The sequence below is a fragment of the Hydra viridissima genome, unplaced genomic scaffold (genome assembly GCF_058129835.1).
Source record: "Hydra viridissima isolate aposymbiotic clone 2 unplaced genomic scaffold, HvirCarnegie_v1 scaffold_9, whole genome shotgun sequence".
NCBI classification, from domain to species: domain Eukaryota; kingdom Metazoa; phylum Cnidaria; class Hydrozoa; order Anthoathecata; family Hydridae; genus Hydra; species Hydra viridissima.
Window position 1 is genome coordinate 4,407,054 of NW_028324308.1, and position 14,867 is coordinate 4,421,920.

The 14,867-nt window shown below is 28.6% G+C and overlaps 2 protein-coding genes and 1 pseudogene across 3 annotated transcripts; 2 read left to right on the top strand and 1 right to left on the bottom strand.

The window, feature by feature from the left end:
* Window positions 1-808: 808 nt before the first annotated feature.
* On the bottom strand, window positions 809-4,157 carry LOC145188257 (uncharacterized; annotated as a pseudogene). The gene is made up of 3 exons (XR_016455933.1): window positions 3,379-4,157; window positions 1,358-3,241; window positions 809-1,144 (listed from the first exon to the last, which is right to left on the bottom strand). The product of XR_016455933.1 is annotated as an uncharacterized LOC145188257 (transcript).
* Window positions 4,158-5,389: 1,232 nt separating this feature from the next.
* LOC145185958 (RNA cytosine-C(5)-methyltransferase NSUN2-like) lies at window positions 5,390-8,498 on the top strand. The gene is made up of 2 exons (XM_090096886.1): window positions 5,390-5,616; window positions 6,346-8,498. The coding sequence occupies exons 1-2, from the start codon at window positions 5,518-5,520 to the stop codon at window positions 8,368-8,370; spliced, it is 2,124 nt and encodes a 707-aa protein (XP_089953012.1). The 5' UTR covers window positions 5,390-5,517; the 3' UTR covers window positions 8,371-8,498.
* Window positions 8,499-8,699: 201 nt separating this feature from the next.
* On the top strand, window positions 8,700-12,979 carry LOC145186204 (nucleolar protein 58-like). Its single transcript, XM_090096887.1, has 14 exons — window positions 8,700-9,156; window positions 9,346-9,422; window positions 9,517-9,569; window positions 9,689-9,813; window positions 10,156-10,243; window positions 10,426-10,674; window positions 10,858-11,130; window positions 11,326-11,398; window positions 11,582-11,672; window positions 11,759-11,893; window positions 12,056-12,114; window positions 12,368-12,456; window positions 12,536-12,588; window positions 12,724-12,979. The coding sequence occupies exons 1-14, from the start codon at window positions 9,112-9,114 to the stop codon at window positions 12,796-12,798; spliced, it is 1,485 nt and encodes a 494-aa protein (XP_089953013.1). The 5' UTR covers window positions 8,700-9,111; the 3' UTR covers window positions 12,799-12,979.
* The last annotated feature ends 1,888 nt before the right edge of the window (window positions 12,980-14,867 follow it).

Below are 14,867 nucleotides of genomic sequence, written 5' to 3' on the forward strand. Positions count from 1 at the left end.
ATGTTCCAAGCAACTTTTTTGCTGCTCTTGTGTTTATCTAATATGTATATAAAATGTAGTCTTTATTTGGTTACATTAAATTCAACAATTTGCTCCTAACTATTCTCATAAGGGTAAAAATTTTTCAAAAAACACAAAAAAACACAAACCTGCACCCTACATCACCAAACTTTCTGAAATTTGGCACAAATGTTTAGACACATAACTTAGGAGAAACTGTGAATTTTTTTCAAAAATTTTTTATTCCTTGAAGAATTACAGCAACTTAAAGTTTGTTAGATTTTGACTGAAAAATGAGGGGGGAAAAGTGCCGGAAATGTGTCCTTTTACTATTACCCTTATAAGGTGCTTGTAGTAATTTTGCAAAGCTAAAATTTGGTACCAAAGGAGTTTGAATCCTGTTTAATCTGAAAATTATAGATTTGTATCTCTCAAAACAACAAAATATAGTTTATTTCAAGATCTACAAAACGCACCATCTAATTATAATAAAAAAGAGCATTGACAACTATAACTCTAGAAAAAATCTGACTGATAGAAAAAACTTTTGGTTTTAATTTTCTTAAAGATTAGACATATATCTACTTTACGAACCAATTTTGTTTTGGCCTTACGTTTACTTGAGGAGTTGTTAAGGTTTGATATGGACACAAAATTTTTTGATATTTTAAAAATCAGGCAATCTATCCCAATTTTTTACAAATTAATCAAATTAGAAATTAATAGTTTAGTGACTTAATTATTTTTATTAATTTTTTAGAACAAAATAATAAGGTATAAAAAAACCTTTTGAAAAATGAATACTCAATTTAAATGATTTTATATATGCTTTTCATTCACATTATTTAAATTGTACAAAAAATAAAAGATTAAAAAAAAGTATGGATAGGACATATCAGACTCAACAAACTTGAAATTAGTTTAAATATAAAAAATCTCTATTTCCTAAGGAGAACAATTTTTTTCAAGTCATCTTTGGCTAAATCCACCACTTTTACATCATCTTTGGCTAAATCCACCACTTTTACTCATAGGAAACACAGGCATAATCACCTGGTACTAAGTATACAGTTGTTACAGGGATGTTTCCAAAATCATGAATGAAAGCAAAATCTTCATCAACACTGCATAGCTTTGCACCTATCTAGAAAAAAAAAGCAACATTTATTCCGTTTTACTTATTTTGTCAAACATGTTTTTTTAAAGGCATTAAAAAAAAATTGTAAGTCCAAAATAAAACAAAAATATTTTTGAGGATGATTCCACACAAATAAAAAATCTATTTGAGTTTATCAATAAAAAATTATGCATATTTTTTAAAGATGATAAAAGGTATATTAAATATATATATTTTAACCTTTTGATGGCCAAGTGGTACAAACTGACGGAAACTACGTGTTCCAGGTATGGTATTTGCAGTATCCAATCATTCCTTAAGAGTGTTTCTCACCAAAGTTAAATCTTCTGATGATATATAAATGAAATGTACACCTTCAACGTTTTCATTGCAATATTTGAGCATTGCTTGTGGAGATAAATATGATTACCCATATCTCTTTGCAAGCTTGCTAGTGTTGCTAAACGTTTGACTGTACCATCTATCCCATCACAAGGTTGCTTACCGTGACTAGTTGCAAAAACGTTCCATTTAGCAGAAAGACCAAAATCTTCAAGATGGAAACAAAGATTCAAAATATTTTTACAATCCTTGTATTGACCTGCACACCCATCCGAAAAGTATTCAATACTTTTTATTTGAGGTAGATTTGTTTTAATATCATTGCTGACAACATCAATAATTTTGTAAACCATGTTCACACCATGCATCATATCATCTGAAATAATACAAAAAGATTTGTGATTGAGAAAACCTTCTTTTTTGAAATAGATAATCACAGGATGTAGTGTACATTGTAAATTTGTCCAATGAAAGCTTTGTACTTCATCCTGAACTAATTTATAGTTTTCTGAAAAATCAACCAGAAATAATGATGTTAACTCATTCATATCTTCCTTTCTTGATCTCAGGTATGATGCTTGATTCTTAGGTAAATATGACTGCGGTGCAAGTTTAGTCAGTTTTTTACATACTAAGTCAATGTATTCAGACACTGGCTCTTTATTATGTGTTAAGTTTGACCTATCTGTTGTTGTCAACTAATCAAATTCTACTTCATCGTCATCTTCAAACTCTCCAATTAAATTATAAAGTTTTTCAACCAATGCATTCATAGTTGCTGGGCATCTTTCACATTTACGCATCATACAGTCTTTATTAGTCATGTCACATACAATATAAGGTAACAGTTCTTTATATGTCACACCAAGAGGATGTAAAAGCAGTTTTAAATTCTGATGAATAGCACAGACATACTGAATGTGTTCCTGAAGCACCAGCAGTAATACACCATTTTTGTCGCAATGTGCAAAACCTTGAAAACCCTATTTTGATTTCTGGGTTCATGGTTTTGAAAGCAACAAACAATTCCTTTAAATTACATAATAGCAAACGTTTTTGCATGTGAACATTTTTCTTTATGCTTACGTAATCCTTTTTACCAGGCATTATACAACTATATTCATCATCTTCATAAAAAGACTTGACCAGTTGAACTGTTACATTTGGAAGAACTTTCCCTAATTTAGTATTAGGCATGGCTAAAATACCTTTTTCTAATGCTAATTTACGTGCAGTTCGAGCTACATAGTTTGTTACATGAAATATTTCAGAAACTATTTTTATTGACCAGTCAGTTGGAGCAAGTGTTGTCAGTTGTATTTTTTTAGATGTTGCTGTAGACTCTGCAATTTTATTAGCTTACAATACTATCATGTTATCAAACAAGTTTGCCTTTTCCATATACTCATTACCGAAACCTGACTGTTCTTCAAAAATTTCTTCTGGTATATTAAGGGAAGTGGCTACTTTTTTTTTTAATGGAGGTTGTTAATGCTGTCAATTTTCGTTTGCTTTCTCTAATTTTACCTGACTTATGCAATCCTTTGACCTTAATAGGAGATATTCCAGCAACTGTAAAGTGTGTATTTACACCCTCTTTTTTATTTTGAATAGATGTTTCAATAACAATATCAAAATCTTCATCATTTTCACTCATATTTTTTGATAAATGTTTCATAACTTTACTTCGATAGCTTGGACACAACTTTTTTCCAGGTATAAGATTTAAACCTATGGTTTCTGCTTCTAATACAGTATGCATTGTAATCACACGTAGAGATGCTGAAAAGAAAATGTACTATATTACTCAAATACTATAACATTAATTATACTATTATTATAAAACAATGAACAAATCCTAATAAACAACTTATTAAGAATGGTATTACCCATTAAAATGTAAATGGATAAACTTTTACCTCTACACGCTTTTTTGTGAGTCAGAAATGGATTACAGCAACTTTTCTGATTACTCTTATATCTCACTATTAACATATCACGATGATGTGTGCATATATTAGTAATTTGTTCTTCTTTCAAGTTTGTTCGTTTTACAAGTAATTTAAGATCATTCCTGTCAATATCTTCAATCAGATTTCTTACTTAGGTATATGATTGTTTATAACAAGCTCCATAATCATTTACAAATGAACAATTGATTTTGTTATCCATATAAAACTATAATGAGGAATTATAATCTAAACACTTAAATAGAAGAAATCTTCAATACAATATTCCTAATGAGCAAAGTACACTTGAACACAAACAACATGATTAAAATAAAAATAAAGTTTTATTTATAAAGAACATTTGCTTGAACAAATAGCTATTAGTTTTAATAGACATACTTTAAATGCCTAATTATCTACTAATTATTGTCAATTCTCTACTAATTATCTACCAAAAATTAGGGTGAAAGTAGATTATAACTAAATATAATTATATTTAGTTATATAATTTAACAAGGTAATATTTATTGGATATTATTATGTACACTTGTCATTTTATTACTTAGTTTATTGATGAGATAATCACTATTTTATTACAATAAAACAATCAATAAGAAAAAAAACATTGCATAATATTATTTAATTTAATTACATAACTACTATGTAATGAAAATAACAATGCAAATGACATAAGAATTATGTAATGAAAATAACAATTCAAATAACATAACTGTTATGTAATGAAAATAACAAATTTATATGTTTACAAAATATTTAACAATATTTTGTAACAACTTTGTAAAAATTTAAATCACATAACACATTCTGTTGTTTTTTTAATTAACTGACTCAAAATTTGATTAAAAACAAATATAATTGTATTTAGTTCAAAGCCAAAATGAATTTGCTTACTTATTTTTTTTTTAATTTCTTCAGAAAAATTGAAAAACCAAAACATCAATAACTCCTCAGCAAAACATAAGGCCAAAACAAAATTGGTTCGTAAAGTAGATATATGTCTAATCTTTAAGAAAATTAAAACCAAAAGTTTTTTCTATCAGTCAGATTTTTTCTAGAGTTATAGTTGTCAATGCTCTTTTTTATTATAATTAGATGGTGCGTTTTGTAGATCTTGAAATAAACTATATTTTGTTGTTTTGAGAGATACAAATCTATAATTTTCAGATTAAACAGGATTCAAACTCCTTTGGTACCAAATTTTAGCTTTGCAAAATTACTACAAGCACCTTATAAGGGTAATAGTAAAAGGACACATTTCCGGCACTTTTCCCCCCTCATTTTTCAGTCAAAATCTAACAAACTTTAAGTTGCTGTAATTCTTCAAGGAATAAAAAATTTTTGAAAAAAATTCACAGTTTCTCCTAAGTTATGTGTCTAAACATTTGTGCCAAATTTCAGCGAATTTGGTGATGTAGGGTGCAACCCTTTGTTTTTTGAAAAACTTTTACTCATAACACAAATCTTAACTGCGTCCATGTCATAAAACAAGTATTGATTAAAAGTTAACTGAAAAGGTGTAATCTATTTGTGGTAATGGCATGATGAACGTTTTTCATCATTAGGGTAAATGATAAGGGTCTGCGTATCGTTTCATTTCCTTATTTTAATCATGCCGATATGATAGCGGAAAAAAAAAGTACTTAACGTTTAAATTTCGGTATATACCGGAATTCTCGTCAATCCGATGACATTTTTTTCCGCTATCATATCGGAATGATAACGATACAGAAATGAAATGATACGCAGACCCTTAGTAAATAATTCGTTAGGTTGCTTTTGGATAATAATTTTACAGTCTGAAGTTAAAAATCACTTAAAAATTTTAAAATTATTTTTATAAATGTTAGTTTGATATTTTTTAGATATAATATATTTTTACATTACATAAATTTTTAAAAAAATATTTTTATATTACAAAAATAAGATTGTTAATAACCTTTCTGCTGTCTGTAATTTTAATGCGTATATAACTGCCATGCTGCAGTTACAGCCATGTGATGTATATTCGTAGAGTCTTTAAAAGTGCTTAAAACCTGAAAAGTCCTATAGACGTTCAAAGCTTGTAGAAGCGTTTAATTAACGTTAAAAATGGGAAAAAGAAAAAAGAAGGAGCTTGATAAAAAGCGAGAGAATCTATCATGGAAAGATATTATAAAAGAAAATATATTAATGGAAAGCTATTACAAAGTATAAGGCCCTTTTATTTTGTTTGATTTCAAAATATTTCTCTTCTTAAAAAGCTTTCTATAAAATCCTTAAAGTTTTTAATTGTTTTTGTCTAGTAAGATGAAAATATATTTGGTAGACCTCTTTTGGTTTACTTCTAAATACAAAAATGCATCTAACAGAGTTCGGGTTTCTAACTTCGGAGATCAAATCCTAACACTACACACTCATATAAACATATAAAACGACCTCAGGGAACGTATATATGTGTGCATATATATGATCTTTGAATCAGTTTTTTTGTTTGTAAGAAATTTAAGAAAAGAAATATGTGAAATAAATGATTTTAAATACAAATTGCATGCAGTAAAAGGTCTTTTAGATTCTTATTGATATTTAAAAAAGTAGTAATAAATAATAAAAAAAAGTGATGATAAAAGGTGTTAAAACTAAAAGTATTATGTGTTAAACTTATCACGTTTTTTTAATCAGAGCTTGTTCTAATGAATTTTTTTATAATCATTAAAAGATCACAAATTGTACAAGTCTAGATCTTGTCTTAACAGTAACTATATAATATGCTTATAATGTATTCAAGATACTTTCAACTAATATAAGGTGTCAAGATAAATATCAAGTATCTCAAATAAGCTTGTCAAGATTACCTAAGACATAATTCAAGTCTAGTACTATTTTAATTTTTCTACTTAAAATTCTCTTTATAATTCACCAATTAAAAATTTTTTTTAGGCACAGAACATTCTTGATGACAGTGAATGGAATCATTTTATTGATGTATGTCGTAAAGACTTGCCTTCAACATTTCGTATAACAAAGATTAGAGGACATGCTAAGGATCTACTGAAAAGTCTAAAAGATGGATATATTAATAAGATAACATCAAGTGATATTAAAGATGCCATTCCTTCTGAAAAAACAGAAGAAGATCCTGAAAATGAGCAAGACTTATTTCTGGAGCCAATTACATGGTACCCAGATGACTTAGCTTGGAACAGTAATTTGTCACGTCGTTTTATAAGGCGGTCTGATATTCTGCGTAAGTTGCATTGCTTTTTAGTTGAAGATAGTGAATGTGGAGCAATAACTAGGCAAGAAGCTGTCAGCATGATTCCACCAATGCTTTTAGATGTTAAGCCTCATCACTTAGTTCTAGACATGTGTGCTGCTCCAGGTTCCAAAACTGCACAAATTATTGAATTGATGCATGAGAACCAGAATGAATCTCTACCTACAGGAGCTGTCTTTGCCAATGATGCTGATCACAAGCGGTGTTATATGCTTACACATCAAGCTAAGCGATTAAATACACCTTGTGTTATTATTACAAATCATGATGCATCAATTTTTCCAAAGCTTGTTTTAAGGAATGATTTTGGAGACTTAGAGACTTTAAGCTTTGACAGAGTTCTGTGTGATGTCCCATGCAGTGGTGATGGTACATTAAGAAAGAATCCTCTTATTTGGAATAAATGGACCCCACATTTGGGTATTGCATTACATCAACTTCAAATACGAATACTTACTAGAGGCCTTGAATTACTCAATGTTGGTGGTCGCTTAGTCTATTCAACATGTTCTTTCAACCCAATTGAGAATGAGGCTGTTTTATCCGCTGTTTTGTTAAGATTAGGAAGTACAGTTCAGTTAGTAGATTGTTCAAAGGAAATTCCTAATCTCAAACGAAAACCAGGCCTGTTAACATGGAAAGTGTTTGATAAGCAGGGTATTGAAATAAAAAGTTTTGATGAAACTGGAAATGCATCACTTATTAAAAAAAGTATGTTTCCACCATCACTTGAAGAAGCAAATAGTATAAACTTACAGTTTTGCATGAGAATCTATCCACATTTACAAAACACTGGTGGATTTTTTATAGCTGTTTTAGAAAAGCATGCTGACCTTCCTTGGACAAAAAGTAAAGTTTTAAATGAAAATAATATAGTTTTACCTGAAGAATCTGAAGGTACTGAATGCAGTATTCCTTCAGATTCAGTAATTTCTTTTGAGTCAGCTACTGAAGATCTAGATAAAGATAATTCTGATTTAGATTTGAAAGATAAAAAAGACTATAATATCTCAGGAGAACCTAACAAAAAAAAATTAAAAAGAGGGGCCATTAGAGAAGACCCATATATATTTTTGAATCAAGATGATGAAGAAATTAAAGCGATAAAAGTTTTCTACAATATTTCAGCTGACTTCCCATCAAAGCAACTTCTTGTAAGAAGTGTAGGTACAGGAAAAAAGAGACATATATATTTAGTTTCGAAAAGTGTTCATAATATAATGACTCTAAATAAAAACTTAAGAATAATTAATACTGGAGTTAGGATTGTGACACGGTCAGCATTAAGAGCTGGTACAGATGATCATGGTGTTGAGTATCGTTTGGTTCAAGAAGGAATTAATCTTATTATTAAATTTATATCAAATAGAATCATAACAATTAGTTGTAATGATATACTAATTTTATTGAGTAATTTCGATGTACCATTTGAACTGCTTAGTGAAAACACGAGAGTTGCTCTCAGTAGTATTGAAATGGGCTGTATAGTATGGTATTTTAAAGCAGAAGAAAGTAACACAATATCAGCTGATATGTGGTTTTGTGGTCATCAAGGTAAAAAAGTTGTCCAGTGTATGTTAACAAAAGAAGAAAGAAAACATTTCCTACGATTACTTGCAGCACCTATACCTGAAGATTTACATTTAAAATTTAAAAGAATTATTACACAAAGTAAGGAAGATGCATAGATTTGCAGATAAGAAAGTTTATTTAAATTAGGATGAAAATTTTGTATGGCAATATTTTTTATTTATTTTAAAATTAAAGATCAGTAAACAGTTGGAAAGATTTTTTGAAATGTAATTCTGTCTCTAAATAGTTTTTTTTTTAAATGTTGAGCACTTTAAGCTTATACTTATCTTTCATATAAAAGATTGCTTAATAATACAGCAAAAAAAGCAGCAAAACAAAACATTTCAGCTAGTAACCCTTGGCAACAGCCAGTTTTCGGAGCAGTAACATGAGTAGGATAAGTTGCTAAGGGTTCTTAATTTAATCACCAATAAAATCATAAAATGTAAAGGAAGACTATGAGCTTTTTTTCCTTATTCTAAGAAGTTTAACAACATAAAAAGGAGAAATTATTTTGTTTCGATTTTTTTTTTACTTTTTTTTTTACTTTTAAAACATTTCAATCAAGCTAGTTAAATGCTAAACAGCAAAGTTTTATTCAAGGTAAAACAGGTGTTTGACAAGAAAAGAGTAGTTTTACTTCTTACTTCAAAAACAAATCTAGCATAACTTTTACACTACGTTCTATGCCATAAATGTCTTTTAAAAGTATATAACATTTTTGCCTAAATTTTCAATTTTTTTACTTACATAGGAAAACTACCACAAAGTTTTATGAAAAAGATTATTGATTTAAATGTTTCAATTTTTCACTTTAAAGATAGGAAATTAATATAGGTGTTTGATCAAAGTAAAAGATGTTGGTCCTATTTGAGACACCTGCAGGCTATGCAGTTTTCAAGGTATAATAAATAGATTTTTTACCATATTATGCAATCTTTTCAATATAAATTTATATGGTATCTATAAAGTTTTACTACCTTGAATAGAGTAGAAAAATAGTAGAATCAAATTTGATGAGTGATCATTTTAATAACTATACAATATAATGATTAAAGAAGGAAAATAATTAGTTTCAATTTTGTCTTAAGTTGCTAGATGAGAAGAAGTTATCTCAAGTTGAAAATCTCTTCAAAGACTTTGAAACTCCTGAACAAGCAAGCAAAATGTATTTTGTTTAACTTTGTTTAAAAGCATACTTTTTTTTTGCTTTTTATAGAGGTCTTTTTTTTTTCAAATTTTTTTGAATGTTTTCTTTTTAGTGTCAAATTAAAGCACTTTAAAAAATTTGAAGATACAACCGAAGCATTGGCAGGTAATTAGTTTTCGATAAGAAAAATTTAATGGTTTTTTTTTTCTTTACAACTGAAATAATTGTCTCTTGAACCTTCACCTTTTTTTGACCTTTTTAATGTCTTTGGTCAATTTTTATAGCTGCAACTGCATCAATTGAAGGCAAAATGTCAAAATCACTAAAGAAGATAATGAAGAAAATTGCATCTAAGGAAGTGCATGAAGAGCTAGCTGTTGCTGATGCAAAGATAGGAAATTTAATTAAGGTCATAATTAATAGCATTTTAGTATCCTATGATTTCTATTAGAAAGTATGACAGGGTATAAATGTATGCTTTAAACCTTGCATAAAAAGACAGCATTTTTAATCTTACTTAAAACCTGAGCATGGTCACTATAAGACCTATTTTTCATTTAAGAAGAAACTAAATAAAGGCTAATTGCATAATTTTCTTTTATGCAGGAGAGTTATAATAGTTTCTTTTTTCAAAATTAGGTACAAAACTGTTTCTTTTTCTGTAGTAGTTAATTTGTTAATTCAATAATACAGCTTGCTTTTAATAAGTTAAGCTTTTGTTTAAATTTTAATAAATTTTTTTTTGTTTTAGGATAAGTTTGACATAAACTGTGTTTGTTCAACTGCTGTTAATGAGTTGATGAGAGGCATTAGGACCCAAATGAACGGATTAATCACAGGTGAGAATTTATTTTCTTCACTTTAAGTGGTTTTTTGTTTTGTTTTTATTTTTCATTGTTGGTGTAGGAGCCTAATTTCAAATTTTTACTGGTCCAACATTACAAAAACTTACTTCATTCTTTTATAAAACCATAAATCTTGTTTTAAACTTTTTTTGTTAACTCTCATAATTGTTAATTAGGAATAACTGAAAAAGAACTAACAGCCATGTCCCTTGGTTTGGCTCACAGTTTATCTCGATATAAATTAAAATTCAGTCCTGATAAAGTTGATACTATGATTGTTCAAGCTATATCTCTACTTGATGATTTGGATAAAGAACTTAACAACTACATCATGAGATGTCGAGAATGGTATGGGTGGCATTTTCCAGAACTTGGAAAGATTGTTACCGATAATTTAGCTTATGCCAAAACTGTTAAAGCTATAGGTATTTACCCTAGCTAATTAGGGTGTTTTACTTTTTTTTTTAAAGAATACTTTTCCTAACTAAATTTTGTCTTTTTATTCCTTGTTTTACATTTAAGAAATTGTATTTTAAGTTTCTTAAGGAAATATTTAATAAAAAAAATACTAAGCAGAAGAAGAATTTGTATAAAAATGGTATTTGTAGGATTTAAAGTAAAGACAGCAAGTACAGACTTATCAAGTATCCTTCCAGAAGATGTAGAAGATGAAGTTAAAGCTGCTGCTGAGATATCAATGGGTACTGATATATCAGATGAAGATATTGACAATATAAAGTTTTTGTGCGACCAAATCATACAGATTGCTGAGTATCGAATGTCATTATATGATTATTTAAAAAATCGCATGCAAGCCATTGCACCTAACCTCACTATAATGGTAGGTGAGCTGGTTGGTGCAAGACTTATAGCTCATGCAGGTTAGTTTAAGTATTTTATTAAGATTTCAATCTGCAAGCTTTCTTGTATCATGACTTTATATTATTTTAATTGACAAAAAAAGTTTACTTTTGTATGTTTTTTCTTTCTTTCTCTCTCAAAACTTCTTAGGATTACAAATTATGGGTGAAATTTTTGTCTGAAGAGTTTTAGTAGTAGTCTATTTAATTTTTTAGGGTCTCTCCTAAACTTGGCAAAACAACCAGCATCAACAGTCCAAATATTAGGGGCAGAGAAAGCACTATTCAGGTAATTTTGTTTTTTTTTAGTTGTTTTTTTGGCTCCTAATTGATATATATATATATATATATATATATATATATATATATATATATATATATATATATATATATATATATATATATATATATATATATATATATATATATATATATATATATATATATATATATATATATATATTGTTTTCAGGGCATTGAAAACTAAGCATGACACCCCAAAATATGGCCTTATATATCATGCAACATTAGTTGGTCAGTCCAATGCCAAATTGAAGGGCAAGGTAATTTTCATGTAGCTATTTAAATGAGTTTATTATGTTAGTGTGTATTAGTTAGTAGATACATGCAAGCATATTAATATTTGTAGGTATCTCGTATGTTAGCATCAAAAACTGCTTTGGCCATAAGATATGATGCTCTTGGAGAAGACATAAACTCTGAAATGGCTATTGAAAACAGAGCTAAGCTTGAATCAAGATTAAAATTTTTAGAAGATGGTGGAGTAAGTTTTTATCTATAAATCGGATTTTATTTTAGAGAATATTTTTTGCTCATTATTTTTATTATTGTTATCATTGTTGTTGTTGTTGTTGCTGTTGTTGTTGTTGTTGTTGTTGTTGTTGTTGTTGTTGTTATTATTATTATTATTATTATTATTTAATAGATGACCCGTATAAGTGGCAGTGCAAAAGGAATAAAGCATACGAAAGTTGAAGTTAAAAGGTATCTTGATTAGCTAGCATCATTGATGTTTTCTTCTCTCAAGCAATTAGCTTGCTTGTAATCTGAGATGCTAGCTGGTTCCTATACTCAAAATCATTGTTTCTCAAAAAACGTATGTATTTTTATCTCGTTGGACTATATTTAAAAGCTCAATAACAGTTGTTACTTTTGAGAAATTATCTTTTCCAAAGCCATAATGGCTGTTATTATGTTAAGTAGAGAATTTTAATTTTTTTTTTTTTAATTTTTTTAGCGAACCGATTCCCGTGTACGACAATAACAACGATTCAACTCTTAAACGTAAAATTAAGGCTGAAGTTAAAATAGAAGAGATCGAAGAAGGTACATACAGTTGTTTTTCATCTGCTTAAAAACTTCATTTTTTTTTACTTTACTTAATGCTTTTTTTTGGTTTATTTAGAAACTCCAAAAAAGAAAAAGAAAAAAAAGGATAAAGTTAAAACAGAAGAAGAGGTTTCTTTAAAAAAAATTAGCCACCTTTATTTAAATAAATTTAAAAAAGAATCACTTTAGTTATAAAAATCTCTATATTAATTTTATATTTAATATATACTAACGATTAAACTTAATTTTTTTCGAATGATCTAGGAAATCGTCGAAGAAGTGCAAGTTGAAAAGAAAAAAAAGAAGAAGAAGAAGAAGGTAAACGAGGAATCAGAGTAACTACTTCAAGAAACCTTGACAAACTCATTTCAAAGTATAATACGGTTTGACTGAAAAAATGCAGATTTATTTCAACAGTCGATGGGTTTATTTTATTTTTTTTTTTTGTTACGCTGTTTCATAATTTTTACATTGCCAACAGTTTTTACTTAAATACTCATGCAAAAGATTCAATTATGTATTTTTAAGTCTTTTTGTGTCGCCTTGTCTTCGAATAGGATCCTCAACTAATGATTCAGCAAAATTTTTTCAGTTTTTTCTTCATTTTGTTGAAGATCAATACTTTAATTCAAAGTCGGTCAATTTTCGCTGTCTTGATTCAGGCAAAAACTAATCCATCCTCTTTCTAATCTACGACATTCTATGACAGTATTATGTAAATGAATGTAAAATAAAATGGTAGGAAGAACTAAAAATACGAAATATAAATGCAACTGCAGCATTAGAATTAGGGTGTTGTTTTGTAAAAATTTTCATTAGAAGTTTAAAGCCCATGGTCTTTTCTACTCTAAGTCCAACATGCAGTACGTTTACAAGACAATGCATTTCCTGAGTATTGCATTAACTTAATTTGCTTTATTGTTAAAATGTAGCACCCAGCATTAAAATGGTTTCAGAAAAATTACCATTTTACACAGTTCTTTTCGACAAACATTTTTTTGAAAAACAATAGAATGTTTGTTGGTTTCACTTTTAAACATGTACAAATTTCAGCATAATAACAACACAATATAAACTTAAGTCTTGGCATTTTTATTATCTTTGTTATGGTATTTTTATTATTTTCTTTGTTATATTTGCAAAGAGAGAAACAACATTTCTTTGGAAGGAATAAAATATTAAAATGTCGCTTCCCTCATTATTACTCCATACATCGCCGTCTACAGATGGTGTACCTTCGTCCTCTGAATCAGGTTCAATAATTGCAATTCTTTTTTTTTTCTAACTACTATTACGTCACTATCTGTCTCTGAATGATCTTCTAATTCTATTTCACTTAAATCGAGATCATCTTCCACATCACTTGTTTCACAACTATCGTCAAAATTTTCGCTTTACATCTTCACTACACGAAGGGTTAAAACGTTATGAATGTAACGAAAAGAACAATAGAGTACTTATTACTCTTATTATAATGTAAGCGTAATAAACGTATCATAAACACTATAAGATAAACACAGACTATTTTGCCTACCTAACTGTTAAATGCGCCGAGGCAGCAAAACAACCATGTCGCGGTAGCAGCGACAGCTGATTTACCGCTTTGCTTTTTAATGTCGCAAATCAGCGACAACGGAGTGCAAAGGGTTAAAAGAAGTTACTTCAGTTAAAGTTAAATGGTAGGTGTACAAACTTCCGTAAATAAAAGAAGCTACTTCAGTTAAAGTTAAATGGTAGGTGTACAAACTTCCTTAAATAAAAGAAGCTACTTCAGTTAAAGTTAAATGGTAGGTGTACAAACTTCCTTAAATAAAAGAAGCTACTTCAGTTAAAGTTAAATGGTAGGTGTACAAACTTCCGTAAATATCACGCCTCACCTTTAGGTAAAGTTAACTGAGCGATGATTTCCTAAATTTCAGACGAAAATTGGGTTTTTTATTCTACTAAATTTTATAAGCACCGATGGGACAGTTGAAAAGGGAAGCTTTTAAAGATAAAAGTTTTAAAAAAACTGTCAAAAACGCTATCACTCGCTAACCAGATCTCTAAATTTTAGAGTTCGCATTGTAAGTTGCATGAAATGAAGTGAAATTTGAAAGTTGCGTTCATTTAAAGCTTCATGGGTATTTACTCCAATTTTCATTTTCGTTAGGATAACTCGGCTGATTTAAGCCCAGTCTGAGAAATCTTCGTTTTTTTTTGTTTTTTTTTGTTATGTTTTTGTTTTGTTTAAATGCGTGTGACGTGTATTCACGTCGCAGGATTGATTGCATTAAGAATTTGACGTTATGTATTCCGTTTTCAAAGGCCGACTTTGTTTTTATTGAAAATGCCGATAATAGATAAAAATATACAGGTAAATATAAACATTTATATTTAGCGAAAAAGAGTAGTTTTTTTTTATTAAA